Source organism: Rattus norvegicus, chromosome 10, assembly GCF_036323735.1.
Source record: "Rattus norvegicus strain BN/NHsdMcwi chromosome 10, GRCr8, whole genome shotgun sequence".
Lineage (NCBI taxonomy): Eukaryota > Metazoa > Chordata > Mammalia > Rodentia > Muridae > Rattus > Rattus norvegicus.
In genome coordinates, this window is record NC_086028.1 from 79,510,709 (window position 1) to 79,531,749 (window position 21,041).

The 21,041-nt window shown below is 39.7% G+C and overlaps 1 protein-coding gene across 15 annotated transcripts in view; it reads left to right on the forward strand.

The window, feature by feature from the left end:
- The window catches only part of Spag9 (sperm associated antigen 9), a 134,399-nt gene that overhangs the window by 70,398 nt on the left and 42,960 nt on the right, over nucleotides 1-21,041 (forward strand). For 4 of the 15 annotated variants that reach the window (XM_063269405.1, XM_063269407.1, XM_063269412.1 and 1 more), the window contains 6 exons: nucleotides 3,364-3,405; nucleotides 8,778-8,985; nucleotides 9,757-9,856; nucleotides 12,148-12,269; nucleotides 18,134-18,145; nucleotides 20,066-20,123. In XM_063269405.1, the coding sequence (XP_063125475.1) occupies nucleotides 3,364-3,405; nucleotides 8,778-8,985; nucleotides 9,757-9,856; nucleotides 12,148-12,269; nucleotides 18,134-18,145; nucleotides 20,066-20,123 (542 nt within the window). The remainder of the gene's footprint in view (nucleotides 1-3,363; nucleotides 3,406-8,777; nucleotides 8,986-9,756; nucleotides 9,857-12,147; nucleotides 12,270-18,133; nucleotides 18,146-20,065; nucleotides 20,124-21,041) is intronic. The other 11 variants (XM_063269408.1, XM_039086384.2, XM_006247150.5 and 8 more) reach the window with 3 other exon arrangements.

Genomic DNA, 21,041 nt, shown 5'->3' on the forward strand with positions numbered 1-21,041 from the left:
CACAGCCTTTATATTTTAATATGCCTTAAGCAGCTCAGTAGCTGGGCCAGTGCCTAACCTCCATCCCCTTAATATTATTTACTAATTCTGTGTTCTATCTTGGCTGCTCTGTACCCAGTTGAGCAGCCCTCTGGGCCATGCTGTCTTGGCTCCTTCACGTGGCGGTCATGCCTCTCTGTCCTGAACTCTTCTCAGGTCTGGCGTCTCTTCTCTACTCCACACTCTCCGGGCATGGTGCGTCTCTTCCCCCTTCTCCTTTTCCTCCTGGTAACCAAGTCTGGGAATCTTAAAGTCCCACTACGTCTGTCCTCTCCAACGATTGGCTGTTGGCATCTTTATTTACCAATCAGAACCAATTGGGACAGGTTCCCAGAACCTAAGGGCAGACCTCGTGTTAACATTTTTTGGGGGAACATAATTAGCATTTGTAATACAAGCAGCTACAGATGGCTATATGAGATGGGTATGTTTTTGTATGTCTGAGTGCAAGGGTGCGTGTACACAGCATGAGAGTTAGGTTGGTTGTTAGTCCCTGACTTGTGTCCTGCCTGCGGCAGTGTCTGATTTTGTGGTTCACTGCTGGTCTAGATCCTCACTCACATTTGCATGGTGAGCACTTTATCCAGTGAACTGCATTCCCGTCCTGTAGTGACTGTTTTCCCGTTGATGAATATGCTTCACGTTTCCCCTATCCCTCTATTGTTGAGCACCCTGACTGGCTCCACAGCCACTGAGGGTAGTGCTGCAGTGGACGCTGAGGTACAGTGTCTCTGTGGTCTATCGTCTGGAAGGCTCTGTGTATATACCCATGGATGGTACATTGGTTTAAATGGTAGATGAATTTTAGTTTTTTTTAGAAATATCCTCCTTAGTTTTACAGTAGCTGGGCTAGTCTGTATTCCTACCAGCAGGATATAAGGGGCCCCTTTTGTTCACATTCTCACCAGCATTTGATAGTTGTTTTCTTTTTTCTTTTTTTTTTTTTTTTTTTCTTTTTTTTTTTTTTTGGTTCTTTTTTTCTGGAGCTGGGGACCGAACCCAGGGCCTTGTACTTCCTAGGCAAGCGCTCTACCACTGAGCTAAATCCCCAACCCCGATAGTTGTTTTCTTAATGATTGTCATGCAAACATTTGTCGTTATTCTATTTTCTAATTACATTAACTTTCTTTTATTTGAGAGAGTGTTATCATGTGCCACTGGCTGTCCTGGAACTTACTGGGGAGACTAGGATAGCCTCAAAACTCATTTGCTTGCCTCTGCCTCCTCCTGGGAATAAAGGTCTGCACCAGCTGGGTGGCCTTACTGAGTTTTGCTTTGCATTTCTCTAATACTTAGTACTAATTGTTTATTTTCCACGAGGCTTACTATATTTTTAAAGATTTATTTATTATGTATACTGTATTCTGCATGTATGCCTACATATCAGAAGAGGACCAGATCTTGATATAGATGGTAATGAGAAATCATGTGGGTGCTGGCAATTGAACCCAGGAGCTCTGGAAGAACAGCCAGCACTTTTGACCTGAGAGCCAGTCCAAAGCTTAATATTTTTAATAAAATTTTACCAACTTTTATATTTTCTAGAGAGAAGAATAACACACCCAGAGACACACACACACAGACACACACACACATTTAGTATGTATGGGTCTTTTTGTATCTATCATTCAGTTTCTAGTGTAAAAAATTAAATGTAGGGGCTAACAATTAAGGATAATTAATACAAATACTGTAAATAAGAATTAAATCTTCCCCTACCAGCTCTTTTTTTTTTTGTTTTTTGTTTTTTTGTTCTTTTTTTTCGGAGCTGGGGACCGAACCCAGGGCCTTGCGCTTCCTAGGCAAGCGCTCTACCACTGAGCTAAATCCCCAACCCCACGCACTTGAACTCTTGATCCTCTGCCTCCACCTTCCAAGTGTTAGGATTATAATAGATACCCCACCTAGCTAAGAATTAAAGCAGGTTACATGGGGATTTTGATAAATTTCCAAACCAAGAGTATTTAAAGTTCAAGGTTGCTTGAAGTTAAAGAGAGTCCCTGTTTGCTTTTGTTGTTGTTGTTTTTATTTTTTGTTTTACAAAGCCACCCTTTCATCCTTGGGGTTAATGAACAGTTTGTTTCATAATGATGAGGGAATAGCATACATTCTCAAGTGTGCCACATTGGAATATTTGTATGTTATATGTCCGTGTGACTAGTCCAGATGTCAGGAAGAGTTTTGCTGTTATAGAAATAGTAAAAGCACTGTCATAAGCATTTCATCAAAAAGTATAAGATCTCGGGCAAGTGAGATAGTTCAGCAGGTAAAGAGTGTTACTATGCAGGCCAGACAACCCCCAGTTCAGTCCCCAGAACCCACATAAAGTATCTGCAGTCCTAGCAGTCCTGCATTAGAGAGCCTCGAGGGTTGTTTGAAATCTTAGGTTCCAGCTAACCTGGATACAGCACAGCACCAGAGACACTGAGGCCCCTATCTTGACACAGAGACACAAAGAGCCATTGTAAAAGCTGTCCTCTTGGGGTTGGGGATTTGGCTCAGTGGTAGAGCGCTTGCCTAGCAAGCACAAGGCCCTGGGTTCGGTCCCCAGCTCCGAAAAAAAAAGAACCAAAAAAAAAAAAAAAAAAAAAAAAAAGCTGTCCTCTGACATGCAAAGAAAAAATAGGAGGTAAGATTCTCCTCCAGGATCTTGTAGAACATCATTACTTCATTATGTCATACAACTGAATTTTAACTGTACTGGGTTGTCTAGTTTAGTTTGTTTTCACTTTCTGAGATAGGTTTTCTCTGTGTGGCCCTCGATGTCCTGGAACTCATTCTGTAGATCAGGCTTCTCTCAAACTTACAGAGATCCGCCTGCCTCCTTCTCCCAAGTGCTGGAATTAAAGGCTCTTTGAGTTAAGCCTTAATGTTTTTTACATTAAAAAAGTCTCTCCCTCTCCGTGTGTGTGTGTGTGTGTGTGTGTGTGTGTGTGTGTGTGTGTGTGTGTGTGTGTGTGCACACATGGGGTCAGAGGCGACTTTCAGGAGTTGGTTCCCTCCTTCTACCATGTGGTTCTGCGGGTGAACTCAGATCATCAGACTTGGCAGCGAGCACCGTAGAGCACTCCGGCCTAGAAAAGGACTCACTGTGTTCCCAGGCTGGACCAGGTCTTACCTCAGCCTTCTGTCTTCCCGCCTTAGCTTTCCCGAGCTGAGATCACAGGCAAGAGCCCCAGTGCACAACTCTCGCCACCCTCATTAAACACAGGAGGGAGTAGCTAGAGACACAGCCTAACAAGTAGTGTATAAACCAAAATACAGATTTGTTAACACCGAGTAAATAAAGATTTTTTCTTCTTTATAATCTTTCCCTCTCCCCAGGTCAGCCATAGCCCTGAACCTCTGAAGGCTGTAGAACAGGAGGTGAGAAAAAAGTAAAGAGAAGAGATTAACTATTGGTTACTTTCTCAAACTGCTATTCTCCAGATATCACATGCTCTATTTGGAAGATTATTGATGTTATTCTCTGAAATACGAAGAAAGTTATTTACAGTGGTTGCCAGGGCTTTACTATGACTATAATTTGCTCCTCCTTCAGAGTAAGCATTTTGAAACTTAAAAATGTAAGTGCATTCTGTGAAAAAAATCAGTCTGTTTCCATTTATCCAACTCTGGGTAAGAAATTTTGCACACATTCTTTGCCTAGGGCAGAGTATACATGACTTGTATAGCCTTAGGGATAACCAGGATGTCCTTTTGACCAAGGGCCACTTCCCCAGATTAATAGCGTTCTTCAGTTCTACCTAGGGCCCCATTCAACTTAGTTCCCAGAAGAACTGTGAAGCGTCTGCTGCAGTCAGACTTGCCATGCTAAGCACTCACTCAGGAAGACTGCCCTGGTCTAGGTCAGCACTTAACCCAGGCCCATGGGTGCTTCCGAATTGAAGTGCAGCAGGGCGGTCTTCTTTCAGAGACATCCTCGAGGTTAGGTCACTCCTATCTTTCCTTAATCACCTAAATTTACACCACATGTATTTTACTTACCTGTCTCTATAGTTCTCATGTTTCTTTGAGTCACAGACTGTTGTGGGAGTCTCCTTACCAAAAACTCTTTCCTAAAAAAGTGCATATACTCTCAGAACCTTGTCACTGTGTGCTGTAGTGTTGTGAACCAAAAGAGTCTATACCAGTCGCTTTCAAGGCTGAGTTTTATTTGGAGAGAAAGTGACATCAACATAAAATGACAAGGTGATATGTGTTATCACTGGGGTTTATATAGGCTGGTTACTTGTTTGCCTTCATCTGCTGTAAAAGTTTTAAATCTAAAAAGCAGATAGATTGGGGAGATAACTAGTGGATATTAGTAATTCTAGTGCTAGAGAGCCATAGGCAGACGGATCCATCCCTAGGCCTCATTGGCCAGCTAGACTGGCTTATTTGATGTTTACCAGACCAATGAGCTATGCTGCTGAGAGCTGTGACTGCTCTTCCAAAGATCCTGAGTTCAATTCCCAGCAACCACATGGTGGCTCACAACCATCTGTAATGGGATCTGCTGCCCTCTTCTGGTGTTCATGATGACAGCTACAGTGTACTCATATATAATAAATAAATCTTAAAAAAAAAAAAAAAGATTAAAAAAAAAAAAAAAACAGACGGTGAACAGTGCAGGCACCCGAGCTTGTTCTCTGAACACAGACGCAAACGCATGCATCCATGCTTCTGCAGGTAAGAAAAGGAAGGAAGGCGAAAGCTGTGGCTTCCCCTTGGTTAGTTTCTCCTTCTATTGTAGAAATTATTTAACTCCAACCTGGGGTTTTACCTCACCTTTAACCATTTAGTTCAGGATAAAAGATGCACACAACCTTTGTATTTACAATAAGCCTTACACAGCGCAAGAGCTGGGCTGAATCTACAGACAACCCTGAGTGATTACTTACTGTGTTTCATCTGAGCTGCTCTTAAGTCCAGTTGGCCAGCCCTCAGGGCCACATTTACATGACTCACCTAATCCAGGGCAGCTTTTCCTTCCTCTTCCTCCACCTCCTTCTCCTGGTTCCTCGACCCCAAGCCTGGGAAACCTAAACCCCATTATGTCTCTACTGCCCAGCTATTGGCTGTTGGCATCTTTATTTACCAATCAGAAATAACTTGGGGGCAAGGTCACTTGAGTCTACAAGCAGACTTCGGGTCTAGGGGGTTGTACTTAGCTTACAATAGACAGACAGCAAGACCAAACTCAAGGAGCCTGCATGGCTCAGTTGAATTCATTACTCCTGCTCTCTGACGCGCTATGCAGCTTCCCTTTATGTTGGTCTCTTCCCTAGCTCTTTGACTCCATGCTTTTAGGTGCACAAATGGATTTAGGAGGTGAATTTTTGCCAAACTGTTTATATTGTGAATTCTTCACTTATTAAATAGAAAAAATCCCCCTCCTCTTGATTTTTTTTTCCCAAATAACTTGACGGATGTAATCTTTTTCTCTGTACAGATGAACTTCATTAAGACTTCTCTAGAGCGGTGATTCTTGATCAGTTGGTCATGACCCCTTTGGGGTCAAATGACCCTTTCACAGGAGTCACATATCAGATATCCTGCATATCAGATATTTATATTACAATTCATAACATTAGTAGTAAAATTATAGTTATGCAGTATCAATGAAAATAATTTTATGGCTGGGGGTCACCACAGATGAGAAACTATATTAGAGGGTCACAGCGTTAGGAAGGTTGAGAACCACTTCTGTAGAGCTTTTTGAATCTACAATCTTAATTTGCTTGAGGGCCTCCATTAGGAACACAGATTATTACTTTTTTTAGAGGTGTATTATATTTTAAACTTTTAACATAAGTTAAGCAGATATTTTATTTTTGAATGGAATGTACATCAAAGCAAAAACAAAGACTTCATGCTGAAATGATGATAGTTCACATTTTTTTGTGTTGTGTCTTAGTTTGGGTTTCCATTGCTATAAAGAGACACCATGACCAAAGCGATTCTTATAAAGGCAAACATCTAACTGGGGTGGGCTTACAGTTTCAGAGGTTCAGTCCATTATCATCATAGCAGGAAGCATGGCAGTTGTAGGCAGGCATGGTGCTGGAGAATGAGCTGAGAGTTCTACATCTTCATCCACAGGCAGCAGAAGGAGATTGTCTGCAGTCAGCCAAAAGGAGATCTCTTCAGCACTGGGCAGAGCTTGAGCATAGAACTCTAAAGCCCACCCCCACAGTGATGAACTTCCTTCAATAAGGCCACACCTATTCAAACAAGAACATGCCTCCTAACAGTGACATTCCTTGTGGGCCAAGCATTCAAACACAGGAGTCTCTAAGGGGGCCAAACGTGTTCAAACCACCACATGCTATATCTGGATCCAGACACATGACAGCCAGTTTTCCTGACTCCAGCCAGCCAGCTAATGTGCTTCACTTAATAGAACTGTCAGACACTTTGATGTCAGGTGCCAGTCATCATCCTAAGGAATTAGGGATTATTTTATTTTGGGTAGGTAGGAGGTAATAGGGAGAACTTATTTGTGCCTTTCATGTGTTTCATTGGAAATGAGTCCTGCACTTGAGATCCACAGAAGAAAATAATTAGCATCACTCAGCTATCAAACAGTGTAATAAAGTATGCATAGCCTTGAGTTACTGAGAAGTGTGACTGGCTTAAATTTGTTTAGAATTTACCCTTCCTTTCCTTTGTCATTAAAGTAACACATCATTGAGAAATTTGGAAAGAATAACAAGGTATCATAAGCAAGGAAAATTATATGCTACCTTAAGTCATTCTACATGTTTAAGAAAAGACAACTTGAGGACTGAGTATCGTGCCTTATTCTTAGAATAACAGCGTTCTAGTGGCTGAGTTAGGAGGCCCAGTTTGAGGCCTGCCTAAGCTATATAGAATCGGGCCAACTGCCATTACAGAGTGAATCCTTGTCTTAAAAAAACAAAATGAAAAATCACAGAAATGAAAAAACACACACACACAAAATAACAAAACCAACTTTCAGACTTACTATATCCACCATTTTTTAACTTTGTTTTTGGTGTTGCTGGGAATTGAAAATATTATACATCTTAGACAAGCAGTCAGCCACCAAACTGCACTCCAGCGCAACAACACAGGGCTGTCCCTCTCCTTTTTTCTCTTTCTCTCTCTACTCTCCCTCTTCCCTCTCCTTTCTTCTTCCCTCTCTTTTTGAGACATGTATGTCTTAGGCCTTGAACTTACAACAGTTTTTTGCCCCACTCTCTTGAGTTGTGTGATTGCAGGCATGAGCCACACTATACGTAGATACTACAACACAATTGTTTTGTTTTGTTTTTTTTAAAGATTTATTCATTTATTCTATATAAGTACACTGTAGCTGTCTTTAGACACACAAGAAGAGGGCATCAGATCCCATTACAGATGGTTGTGAGCCACCATGTGGTTGCTGGGAATTGAACTCAGGACCTCTGGAAGAGCAGCCAGTGCTCTTAACTGCTGAGCCATCTCTCCAGCCCTACAACACAATTGTTAAGTGTTGCATAGTATTTTGTTGTATGGATTTACTAAAAATAGCTTGTTCTCTCTCATTTTGGTGCACCCAAATTATGTGCATGGTGCTAGGGATTAAACCTAGGGTTTCATGTGTTTTAGGCGAGACTGATCTACACATACAGATACAAATACTTTCTATCTTTATTTCAAATTTTCTATCTAGACAGTTTTCGCTGGGCAGTAGTGGCACACTCCTTTAATCCCAGCATTTGGGAGGCAGAGGCAGGGAAATCTGCCTCATTTACAAAAGTAAATTCCTGGACTGTCAAGGTTACACAGAGAGACCTCATTTCTAAAAACTAAAAAGAAAAGGAAAATTTTATGCTTGACTGAAAAAAACTTTTTTCTTTCTTTCTTTTTTTTTTTTTTGAAAAAAATCAGTTGTATGTATTATTATTTAGTGTGAAGTACACGTATGCCAGAGTGAGTATGTTGGAGTCAGTTCTGTCTTTGTACCTTGGCTTGGGTGCCTACGATGGAACTCAGGTGGTCAGGCTTATTACACAGTAAGCACTGAAGTCCATTAAGCTAATGCTTCTCAACCTTCCTAATGCTGTGACCCTTTAATACAGTTTTTCATGTCGTAGTGAGCCCCAACCATATAAATTAGTTTTGCTACTTCATAAGTGTGATTTTGCTGCTATTAAGAATCATAATGGTTCAAGGTCTATGCAAGAGTAACCTGAAGGAGAAGCAGGACTCTCAGCGAGCACATAGTGGTCATGGATTACTCTCAAGAAAGATATATTCCAGGACAATCTATAAGCAGGGTTCCCAGTCTGCCTTGGGGGAATCAGAAAGGAGGCCAGAACCAAAGCCTTTTCCATAAAGCACTGAGACTGCATACCAGCCGACTCCCTCCCTCCCTCTCTCCCTCCCTCCTTTTTGACCCATTTTCCCTCTTCTACAGTACACTCAATAAAATAAAGTAAATAAATGAAAAAAAAAAAAGAATCCTAATGCAAAATGCAAGATCTTGGATATGTGACCTCTGAGAGACGATCCTAGGACCCCAGAGGGGTCGTGGAGCACAGGTTGACAACTGCACTAAGCCATCTCACTGGAGTAATGGGATTTATTTACAGATTACTTAGTAATTTATAGTCTACTATCAATGATTCTTCCTCTCTTTCTCTGACTCTTTATTATGACTTGGGCAAGTTTATTTCTTAAATCATATTTGAGGTATCTTAGAATAAATTACATGCTTTAAAATTTTCTTAATTACTTTTTATTTGTAGGATGAACTTTCTGATATTAGTCAGGGTGGATCTAAAGCTACCACTCCAGCTTCAACAGCAAATTCGGATGTGTCAGCAATTCCTCCTGATACTCCGTCAAAGGAAGATAATGAAGGACTTGTAAAAGGCACAGATACACCAAATAAGGCAGAGATAAGCAAACACATAGAAGTACAAGTTGCTCAAGAGACTAGGAATGTGTCTACAGGTCAGTACCTCCAAGTTCTTACTAGCAAAATATTCAGTCAACCCACATAATATGAGTATTAGAAAATGCATCTCTAGAGGTGTTACTGCTCTAAATATATAAATAGATCATCTCTTGTATACAATTTGTAAATAAAGAAGTAATGTTTACACAAAATTTTGGAGAAAGCCCCTTAGTTAGAGGCTAAAGAAAGCTTAATATGATGGGCTATTGTGTTCCGTCCCCTTATGTAGGTTTGTTTGCTTATGATAGGGTCTCATTATGTTGTAGCATTAAATTAAGCTCCTTATGCCTTAGCTGACTATCTGGGACTATAGGCATATCAACCATGGCAGTGCCACGCACATTCATTACTTTTTTTAGATAGTATCACGTATCATAGGCTGGCCTCATGCTTACTAAGTGGCCACATGTGACCTTCAGCTCCTGAACCTCTTGCCTCTACTTCCCAACTTCCCATGAGCTGAGATTGCAGGCAGTACTTTATCCTGAGCAGTTAGCATCCCCCTTCAGCAGGGATGGAATCAATCCTGTGGTACGTTGTACTGTGTGTCCCACAAATACAAATGAAAGCACAGGTCGTGGTTACTTACTAGTTCTGGACATTGGCTGTTAACTCAGTGTGAGACATTGTCTGACCTCATATTTCCTAGAACATAGCCTTGAGAGTTTCCAAAAATGTCCATTCAGTAGCTGCTTTAAGACCTTAAAAGAAGTTTTCATAAATACATGTAATATATATGCATTTATTTCATCATATTCTACCCTTAGATTCTGCCGAAAATGAAGAGAAATCAGAAGTTCAGGCAATCATTGAATCCACTCCCGAACTGGATATGGACAAAGACCTCAGTGGATATAAAGGTTCAAGGTACCGAAAATACCACATTCCATGATTATCTTTCTTTTTCTCATTCTCATTAACACTCTGATCATCTTTATGAGTAAACAAGATCAGTTTATGTTGTGCTAGAGAAATACTGTTAATGGAATTCAGGTTTTGTTAACCTTAGAATTTGCGCATTGCTTGTATTTTAAATTTCTGGAGGAAGTTCATGTGGCAGGATCAGGGATTGGGACATAAGGGCGGGTGGTTATCTTGTCTGTGTTGCTGCCACAGTAGCTATACTGCACCATGTAGATGAAGAAGAGAGGCTTCTTCTCTCAGAAGTCTCAAGCTAGACAGTTCAAGATCAAGGCCCTGGCTGGTTCATTTGTCCAGTGTGGGCTATTCTTTATTTCTAAGATAAATGCCTTCTTGTTGGACCGTTTGGAGGAGAGGGTATAGTATCCTTTCAGGGTAGAAGGCAGAAGAACAAACTCACTTATTGCTGTATGAGAAGTGTCTGTTCCAAAGGACCTTACCCTAGTCTCACAAGGGAGGAGCCCTTACCAACCTTTCACCCACATAGGACCCACCTACCATTTCATGGTCACCTGGCTCTGGAGGAGACGCAGTCACTCAGTAGGAGATGAGGAAGGAAGGAGCCAGAACTACCCCTGCAGCCTGAGGAAACCAAGAGGAGGGCGGAGGAAGTAAAAATATTCTATTTAGAAGTAGAATGATCTCATTACTAGGGAATTTAGTCTCATTTTATGTGGGAAGCTTGTTTAATGATAACTAGGCATTGTTTTAATCAAGGTAATCAAAATATATTGATTAGAATTGAGCTTTGAGTTTCCTTGGCAGATTTACCTTCAATGAATAATGGTTATAAGCAGGTGACATTTATTAATCCCTACTGAGTACTAAGTAGTCAGTAATGAAGTAATGGTAAAATACTTGGACCCCAGGATAAGCGTAACCTCTAGCAGAATAAGACTTACATGGGTTCAAATCTTGCTTCTCTATTCTTTTCTATTACAGCAAGGCTAGAGATTACATCTGGCGACATCCATCTTTTCATTCTCTAAATTTCGTTATATCTTAATTTTAGTTCAATTAGAATTTATTAGTGACATTAGTAGGCCTATAAAAGTATTCAAACTTAGCCATAAATTTTCTTTTGATGCTTTGTGTTTTCCTGGATTTGGTGAAATCTTAAGTCATTAAATTTGTTTCCTTTTTATAGTGTTCTATGCACTTACCACTAAAATTAACAGACACCAAATTTCCTCAGTGTAAGATCCTCAGTATGAGCAGACCCCAAATCTAGCCATCTTCAGAGCTCTGCCCTTGGCCTTCTAGTTCCCTTCTCATGTGGACTGCGGTGTGTACCTGGTTCTGCTGTTTCAGGTCTTCTCTACAAAAGAGCAGGACAACAGACAACAGGCTCTTTATTACACTCTGGGACGGGCTCTCTGGACTGTCCTAAAAGCAGAGTCCCAAGTACAACGGTTTTGAGTCTTTTAATCAGTTTTAGGAGAGGAACAAAGAGATCCAGGGAGCCCCCAAGACCTTCTTTGTAGTCCTGCAGTGAGATCACAGTTTAAATAGAGGGACAAGTGTGGTCTGGCCCACCATAGACTATCTGGGCTTCAGTTCCATCCTTTAAGGTGGTTAGACTTATGTGAAATCTCTTTCAGGAAAGCAAGTTGCCCCTCTGCTGATATCTCTTCCTTTTCCCAGCATGAGATTCCTGTGAAAATTCCTATTCCTCTGAGTCTGTTGTTTCAGTAGTCTGATAGTCAGGTTGGGAGACAGAGTGTCTCTTTAGAGTGTGCTCATTCTTGTCAAATTGGTTACACAGCCTGTCCCTGGAGGATCAGAAGTCCAAGGTCATCCTCAACCACATAGCAATTTTGGGGACAACCTAAGTGACATGAAACCCTGTCTTTAAAATAAAATAACAAAAGATCCTGGATTCTGAAACAAGATCACCCTAGTTTCAGTTCTTCCTTTTTCACCTAATTGCTGAATGATTCTTGTCAAGTTCCTTAAGCTCTTCAGTGTCCATATTTCTAAAACTGGGCATCTGCTTTGTGGGGTAGCTGTGTATGCTACAGACCAGGTAGCTGCCAGGACTTCACAGAAGAAGCATAATTCTCTGTACTCTCTGTGGAAAATCCTTGGAAAACCACTGAGAAATCATTATTGATATTTTATAGTAAATGGAAATTGTTAAGTAAGAAATTACTATGCTACATAATTATTTCATTAAAATATAGTGTCAGAAAGTCTTTGTAAATTGTTGATTTGCTTTTATTGTTTTTGTTGCCTAGCACACCCACCAAAGGCATAGAGAACAAAGCTTTCGATCGAAATACAGAGTCTCTCTTTGAAGAACTGTCTTCAGCTGGCTCAGGCCTTATTGGAGATGTGGATGAAGGAGCAGATTTACTAGGTATGACAGCTCCTCCAGAGAAGTACTATGCTGTTTAAAAATAGATCTCATTAATGACTTGATTGACAAATCATTTAAAATGTCCCCAACTGCCTGATGGTACAAGGTTATTATACTTTAGGAATTACTTAGAACATATTATTTGATATCATAAAGGTTTTAATGAAAAGTATATATATGGAAATATCAAAAATGAATTTATATTTAAATTTATATTTTTAATTCAGTTTATTGAATTGCTATATTCTAAGAATAGATATTACACATAAGGAACACAGTGCAGGGTGTGTGTGTGTGTGTGTGTGTGTGTGTGTGTGCGCCCAAGTCCATGATTGGTAGGCAGATAGGTTACTGGCTTATATAAATCTCATTGGTTTGTGTTGACCTTAATTAATTAAGCAATAACACTTAAAATTTATAATTTACCTCTGTGGAAAATATAGACATTTTAAAGTTTGTGTTGAATTGGGGTTATATTCCAATTTTTAGCCACTGCTGCTGTATTGTTCCCTTCTCCAAGAAACAAAAACACACAAAGCAAAATTTGTGTCATTGAGCACATACCAAGCCTGGGGTGGAGGTGGAGAACTGGGTTTAACTGTATTCAACTCTTTCTGGGTGATCTTCAGCAAACTGATCAGCCCTTTTGTCTGTCATGTCATTTTATTGCATTTAAAAGAAGTGGTTCGCCTCTCTTCCAGGGTCTGCTAGATAGGTTAGTGGAGTAAAGCAGCTAGCCTCTTCTGTGTATCAGTCAGGTTTGACTGAAACAGCCTTCCTTTGCTGGGTGTGGTGGTGCACCCTTGCCTTTAATTTGTGCCCTTGGGAGGCGGAGGCAGACAGGTCTTTGTGAAGCTAACTGGTCTACAGAGTCAGCCAGGACAGCCAGAGCTGCTATACAGAAACCCTGTCTCAAAACACAAACGAACAAATAAACAAGAAGAAAAAGAGAGAAAAGAAAAAAAGAAAGAAAAACAGGAAAAAACCCTGGCCTCCTCTACATCTTATTTGTTTACTTGCTGTCTCTGATGGCTTGTACTTAACATTACTGGAGTCAGATAGTTTCTAAAAAATATGATATGGTACGCAAAAATGTAAAATAATCAACACTGGCCCCATAAATTAAAATTTTCCAAGCTGTTCTCTTAAGGTTGCTTTCAGTAGGAATTCTGTGATTCTAGTTCATGGGAATTAGTTTTCACACCTTCCTTGTAGTTGAAGTCAGTGTAGAAATTGAAAGCTATAGACTCTTCAGCAACAATGCTAAAGGTTCCTTTACTGTCATTATCCTCAATGACTGCACTGTTCTCAAAAATCTATGCTTCTTGGTATCATTAATATGCTACAGAGTGAATTGATTACATTAACTTATGGTACATTTATTGATTGCCAATTATGTGCTTGACATTGTGAAGATTTTGTTTTCATTTTAAATTATAAGTTTAGCCAGGCTTTAGTAGCACATACTTCTAATTCCAGCCCTCAGAGTGTAGAGAGAGTTGAAGTGTGAAAGGTCAGCCTGGCACCATAGAAGACCCTCCTTCAGAAAGTTAGAAGCAGAGTGATAGTGTCTGCCTTTAATCTTGACACCCGGGAGGCAGAAGTAGGGGGATCTCTGTGAGTTGAAGGTCAGCCTGCATGACGTAGTTCTAGACTAGCAGAGGTCTATAGAGCCCCAGTGTGCAGCAGTCTACACAACTTCCACAGGATCGAATGCCCTCTTCTGGCCCCATGGGCATTAACCGCACACAGACATGCATGCATGCAGAATACCTGAACGATAATAATGGTGATGATGATACCTAAACCATGCCTCCCCACATAAAAGTCCTGTTAAACGTATACCTAGTAACTGAGATTCAACTGTTTATAGTTAAACATGGACTCCCACCTTTAAAATCTTAGGAAAACTTTAGATGAATTAAATGAATTCGTTTTCCGAGGAAGACTCAGAAAGAATAGTTCTTGAGGAAACTTTATATTTAAGCTTATACCTTTGTTTTCAGTCTCACTCGGGAAAGCTCTTTGAAAGTTTGGCTGATTGGGGTGGCAAGATGGCTCAGTGAGCAGAGACACTCAGCACCAAGCTTGCCGACTTGAGTTTAATTTCAGGACTCATATGATGGAAGGAGAGAATGGACTTCTGCAAGGTGTCATCTGGCTTCGCTGGCACACCATGGCATGCACTTGTGCACACACACAATAAAAATGTAATAAAAAGTTGATTGACTTAGAAAACTTGACTCCCCAGCAAATTTAAGGATGAATTCAAAATATGCTAGGAAGTATTTAAAATTTATTTTAAAAATTCATATTGAAATTTATACATAATAAAATTCACTGTATTTTGAGTACAAGCCTTTTTTATAATCTCCTAAAACCTTTTATTTTTGAAAGTTTCATGTGTATATATATATATATATATATATGAAATATTTTGACAACATCCACTTCATTGCCCTTCCTCAGAGTTTCTTACAGTTGTTACATAAGCATTTTGAGTGAGCCTGAACTCCATTTCATCTGTCTCTGCACCTTTACTAAAGAGTTAGCACTAGTGTTAAGGAAAATATCTTGGCACCATTTGGAGACAGAATTTGAAAGCTTTCAGGTTCACCACCCAACTTTGTGGTGAATACAAGATGATTGAATGTGCTGTTTGTGATGCTTGAGAATATTTGAAAAATTGTAATACAGAATCCATATGTCAGCATTAAACTTTTTTAACATTCCCAATTGGTTTTGTTTTAAATAATTTTGCACTGTTTTTTTTTTTTTTTTTGGTTCTTTTTTTCGGAGCTGGGGACCGAACCCAGGGCCTTGCGCTTCCTAGGTAAGCGCTCTACCACTGAGCTAAATCCCCAGCCCCATGACAAACTTCTTAATGGCCTTATCCTAGGGCATGCACCGGGTGCAGTTCATGCAGCGAATTGGCTGCACATGGCCGCGGCCCTTTTTGGCACAACCGTTGTTTCTCCTTTTTTTGGTCATATTGGAGCCAAGACTCAAAAGCTGCGTCTTTATATCATACTCATTTTGCTAGGTTTTGCTTTCAAGTTTTTGTTTTAGAATGAAGTTTCCTTTCATCACTGTACATATGTTCATCATGCAGATAACCCTTCTTAGCATTTTAATAATTGAACAAGACGATCTCAATCATTTTCCTTCCCCTTTTTGTTTTGTTTAGCTTTTGGTTTTTGTTTTTTAAAAAATATTTATTATGTATATATCATATTGCTTTCTGCCTGCATGTATGCCTGTAGGCCAGAAGAGGGCACTAGGTCTGATTACAGATGGTTGTGAGCCACCATGTGGTTGCTGGGAATTGAACTCAGAACTTCTGAAAGAGCAGACAGTGCTCTGAGCCATCTCTCCAGCCCTGTATTTTTGTTTTTGAGACAGGGTTTCTCTGTGTATCCCTGGCTGTCCTAGAACTCACTCTATAAACCAGGCTGGCCTTGAACTCAGAGATGCATGCCTCTGCTGGAATTAAAGGCATATGCCATCACCACTTGGCTTTGTTTTCCTTTCTTTTTATTCTTATTCTAACTTTGTTATTTTGGATGAACCTTTTTAAAATTAACTGCTCTCTATTACTTGGAAATCATACACTTGGTTATCCATCTTCCTTCTCTTTATTCATTTGGAGTTTTCAACCTCACTGTCTTTTACTAAGAGCATCCCTCCACCCCAAACCCGGCTGTCTTTAGATATTGGAATCCCTTAGCTTCAGCCTCTGACTGCTGGGGCTGCAGGTGTGCATCGCCCTGCCCAGCTGTAGGTCTTTTCCTTTTCTCTATTTAGATTTATTCATTTTATACGTGCGAGTACACTATTATCTTCAGAAAGAGGGCATCAGATCCCATTACAGATGGTTGCAAGCCCCCATGTGGGTGCTGGGGATCTAATTCAGCAGTTAAGAGCTGAGCAATCTTCCCAGCACAGATTCCTTCCTTTTTGCTTTTATTTTATTTTTATTTAAAGTAAAACAAGGCAGGTTTATTGGGAAGCTGTTCACAGGTGAGTTCAATGGCTCCAAGAACGGGCCAGAGAAGTCACCATGGAGGTTGGGAGTCAGGGAGTACATGCAGAGAGAGAAGAGGTGGAAAAGAGAGAGCAGAGAGAGTCATTTCTTCCTTTTTAAAAGTAGAAACTATTTTCTGCAAATCCAGAAGCTGCCTGTTACTCACCGTCCTCCAGTTCTTGTCCTCTTTTCTATTTCTGTATGAGACATACCTGTTGTGTGCTACAAACTGTTCTAGATAATTGTCACAGCAGAGCAGCAAACAGACTTCTGCAGTCTCCTCCACACCTGCCATGTTTATAGTCTCCGATTTGCTGTGCCCCAGGGTTTCTTCTGTTATGTCACATGACATCTAAAAGCTGTTGACTTAAACCATCCTTGTTGGGTTTCCGTACGTTCAGACTTGATTCCATCCATCTTTGCCTTTGGTGCACTTCCTCTGCTCTTCTTTCACGTGTCCGTAGGTTTGCTTGGGGTGGTTTTTTGTGGGGAGGGGGGAAGTGGTGGTGAAATGATGTATTTACTCTTGTTTGTAGCTTTTTTGAGATATTACATGCATATGCATATAAATTAATTTTATGTTCATTGGTGTCTTGTTTGCATGTATGTCTCTGTGTGAGGGCTCCATCCCAGATCAGTCCGGGCCTCTAGACTTTTATTTCTAAACTGACCGCCCCTTAGATGTGATAAGTCACCTGGGGAGGGGGCAGAGAAAGAAAGAGCGTGCATGCAGAGTTCAGACATCCCTGCATATATTTGCCTGCATCTGATATGCAGTTTATTTAATCACCTCCATTGCCTGCTCCCTCCCTGAGACTCTCCATCTTGTAATACTTCTATCTCAGTGAGTGAACATCTTTGGCGTCATTGAACTGTCCACCTTAGACCTAACCTTTCCCTCACAGCCAGTCTCAGGTCCTGTTTGTCCTACCTCCTAAATATTTGCATATATTCATCTTTCTTGCCTCTGCTTAATTGACACATCCTCCAACATTTTTTCTTTGATTCCCCAATTAAAGCATAATCGTCCTTGAAGTGTGTGCCCAGAGCAGTGACTTTCATAATGCTATTTCTCGTGCTTCCCTGTTCTCTATGTACCACTCTCCCTGGATAGACTTGAAGTTCACTGTGTCCCTTCTCGCTGCTGTTGGACATTTAGCACAGAACAACATTTAAGTGAACGAGTGGGATTGTGAAATAAATAGTCCTAACAGTTTTGCTTCACTTGAAAATCTGTGATTTACCTTTTGAATAGAATTCTTTAACAGAAAGATTTTTAAAGAGTGTGCACCTTTATAGGAATGTATACTTGCAGGTAAATGACACAAGCATTCTCACGGAATTGCAGATAACTCAGATGTCATATGCGTATGTCCTTCTATGGACCTAACTTAGCAATTTTAAGTAAAAACTGCAGAATAGGGTATTTTTATTGGTTTTTGCTTATTTTTTTATAGACAAAAATGTATGTATACTTTATTTAGACTTTAAATCTTGAATAGAGATAAGTCACTTCAAGTCGTATTTTTCTTATTATTACTTTTACTGGTACATTTCAAAATAATAATTTTGGATAATCTTGCTTATACACTGCATTTTAAGAGAATTCTTCATTGAGTGTGTATAAGTTTAACTTTTGTGATTATAAGATATGTTCTCAGGAATACCCAATTTTCCCTTTATAATATTTATACTTTTATATATAGTTGATGTTTTTCTATATTGATTCAATTTTTTAGTCAGATCTTTCTCATTTTAAAGTAAATTGGTTTAATTCTTGCTTTCTGAAAACAATCTAATTGAGTTTCTTGTTCATTTTTCTCTTGGGCTGCTAACCCAGGGGAATATTCTGGTGTGTATGTCTTTAAATACTTTCCTGTCACTGCTTCTCAAGCTAGGTGCTCTTGGCTGCTGCTCTCATTTGATGCTCTCTCACCAGTTTTGGTTTTTTGGTTTTTGTTTCCTGCCTGACTATTTTTCTTTGCATATATTTTTAGCTTTTATGCTGCTCTAAATGTTTCAGAGTTTCTTACAGTTGTTACATAAGCATTTTGAGTGAGCCTGAACTCCATTTCATCTGTCTCTGCACCTTTACTAAAGAGTTAGCACTAGTGTTAAGGAAAATATCTTGGCACCATTTGGAGACAGAATTTGAAAGCTTTCAGGTTCACCACCCAACTTTGTGGTGAATACAAGATGATTGAATGTGCTGTTTGTGATGCTTGAGAATATTTGAAAAATTGTAATACAGAATCCATATGTCAGCATTAAACTTTTTTAACATTCCCAATTGGTTTTGTTTTAAATAATTTAAAAATTATTAAGAATATTAACCTTATAATTTTCCTTTTTTCTTTTTTTTTTCTTTTTTTTTTTTTTTTTTTTTTTTTTTTTTGGCTTTTCAGGACAGGTTGTGTAGCCCTAGCTGTCCTGGAACTCACTGTAGACCAGCATGCCCTCACACTTAGAGATCTGCCTGCCTCTGTCTCTTGAGTGGGATTAAAGGTGTGCACCGCCAGTGCCCAACATAATATTAACTTTAGAATAGTCATTTTGTTTGCCTGAATCAGAGCTATTGCTTCTCCTGATTGTGTCATCTGAGTTAGTAGGGAGTCCTTGGTTTTGTTCTGCTGCGGATGTTTGCTTTTGGTTTTGGGTTTTTTCTTTCTTTTCGGGTTTTCTTTTTTGCAGGGGGGGGGGGGATGTTTTGTCTCCACTATTCTCCACAAACTGTTTTTTTCTTCCGTCTTTTATGAAAAGCAAATGGCTTATTTTTTTAAAAGATTGTTGGATCTTACATTAGAAACATATATCTTATACTATTGATTAAACATTAGCACACTTTATAAAATGACAACTAAAAATTATTATTTTATGTGTGGCATTTTGTAGTGTTGCCTTGGAGTTTTCATTGTAATTAAATTCAATTTATTGTGAGGGAGAATTGGTGAAGCGTTTTAAGTGTATCAGAGAGCATCCTTGTGAGGGAAGGAGATCATCTTTAGCTCTGCCTTTTGCATATCATAATGCATTGAGTCATAACATTGTGAGTCCAGATGTTTTTCTATCATGCATAGAGCTTTAGAGATTAATAATATGTTTTCATGCTGTTTCTTACATAAAACATTTCTTGTTCTTTGTTTTGCTTTACATGGAATGCATGGGCTTTAAGACCATAGTTTCTTTGGTAAGGTTTCATCTGCATTGGGGTCTGTCTTCAGCCTTACATCTGCTTGTCTTCTGTTAGTCTTCTAGATAAGTGTTAGGCGAAGCCTACAATAGCACCTATGATTTAGGAATAATTATGAGCCTTATCAATGTTCATTTTTCCCTAAATAATAATACTTCTTAAGACTATTTGGCAGAAAAGTCTTGATCCTCCTGAAATGCTATCTACGAAAAACAAAATGTCTGTAAAGAATTGGCCAAGAAGAGCTGGGGATCATGGCTTGCATTTGCAGCACCAGCTGTTGGGAAGTTGAGGAAAGAAGAGCATTGAGCAGAGGAAACCAAGACAGTCTGAGCAGTGTAGCAGAGCAAGCAAGATCCACCTAGAAAGCACACAGCAGCAAAGAGATTTAGCTAATAAAACCCTCAGCTGTGGTCTGGGATGACTAGTTACTTATAATCAATCCGTTCAGTAAATACATCAAATGAAGTAGACTAAATAATTTTAAAGAAAAACCAAAAATAATAAATCTTAGAGGACCATAGCTTATTTGTAATCTTTGATAAATTTCTTTTCAAAGTTTCTATCATTTTCTTGTGATAGGAATGGGCCGTGAAGTGGAGAATCTCATACTAGAGAACACGCAGCTGCTGGAAACCAAGTAAGTATGAAAGCTCACATGGACTCACGGATTGCCTCTGTCCCTGTCAGCACTTTCCACTGATTTGACACGGCACTGCGCTGTCTCCCTACTCCCCTTTTGTTCTCTTCCTGGCACCTGTGCGCACACAGACACGTGGGGCTTCATGCCGATGGGTTTTATCACTCTGGTATTTCTGTAAAAATGTAGTTTTTCTTTCTTTTCCACCACACAGGTATCAATATTCTGGATGTATCATGCACCTCTTTTTTCCTCTAAGATGTGCCATTTTCTTATTTTCTTAGCTTTGGGTTTTTTACATTTTTACCTGAATGTTTTGGCTTCTACCCTGCCAATCTGTAGAGCCCACCTTCATAGTTTTATATTTTAGTATTTATATTTAAGTTTTATGTCTTAAGGCCCTCAAATAGCATGTTGGGGTAGTATTTAAGAGGACAGGTCCTTTGTCATATGAAGGTACCATGTAAGGACCACTTGTCCGTTTGCTGTAATTTGGAACAACCGTGCCTATCCACAGCACAGCACACCTGTAGATGAGCTCAGACGCAACGTACTGGAATGTACTGCATCTCATACTGTTTCTTCTCAGCTCATTTCTAATTTAAACTACATTTTCAGGAGTTATTAACGGCAGCAACAAAGAGAATTTGACTGTATTATTGAGTAATACAGTACTAGTAGCCTTAGAAAGCTGGGTTTTGTTTTGTTTGTTTTTATTTTTCAACACTGGATTATTCTGTCCCGGAACTTACTTTGTGGACCAGGCTAGCCTCAAACTCAGTGATAGACCTGCATCTGCCTCCCAAGTGCTAGAATTAAAGGTGTGTGCCACTGCAGCCTGACCTGAAAGCAGGTTTTTTGTTTTTTTTTTTGGAGCTGGGGACCGAACCCAGGGCCTTGCGCTTCCTAGGCAAGCGC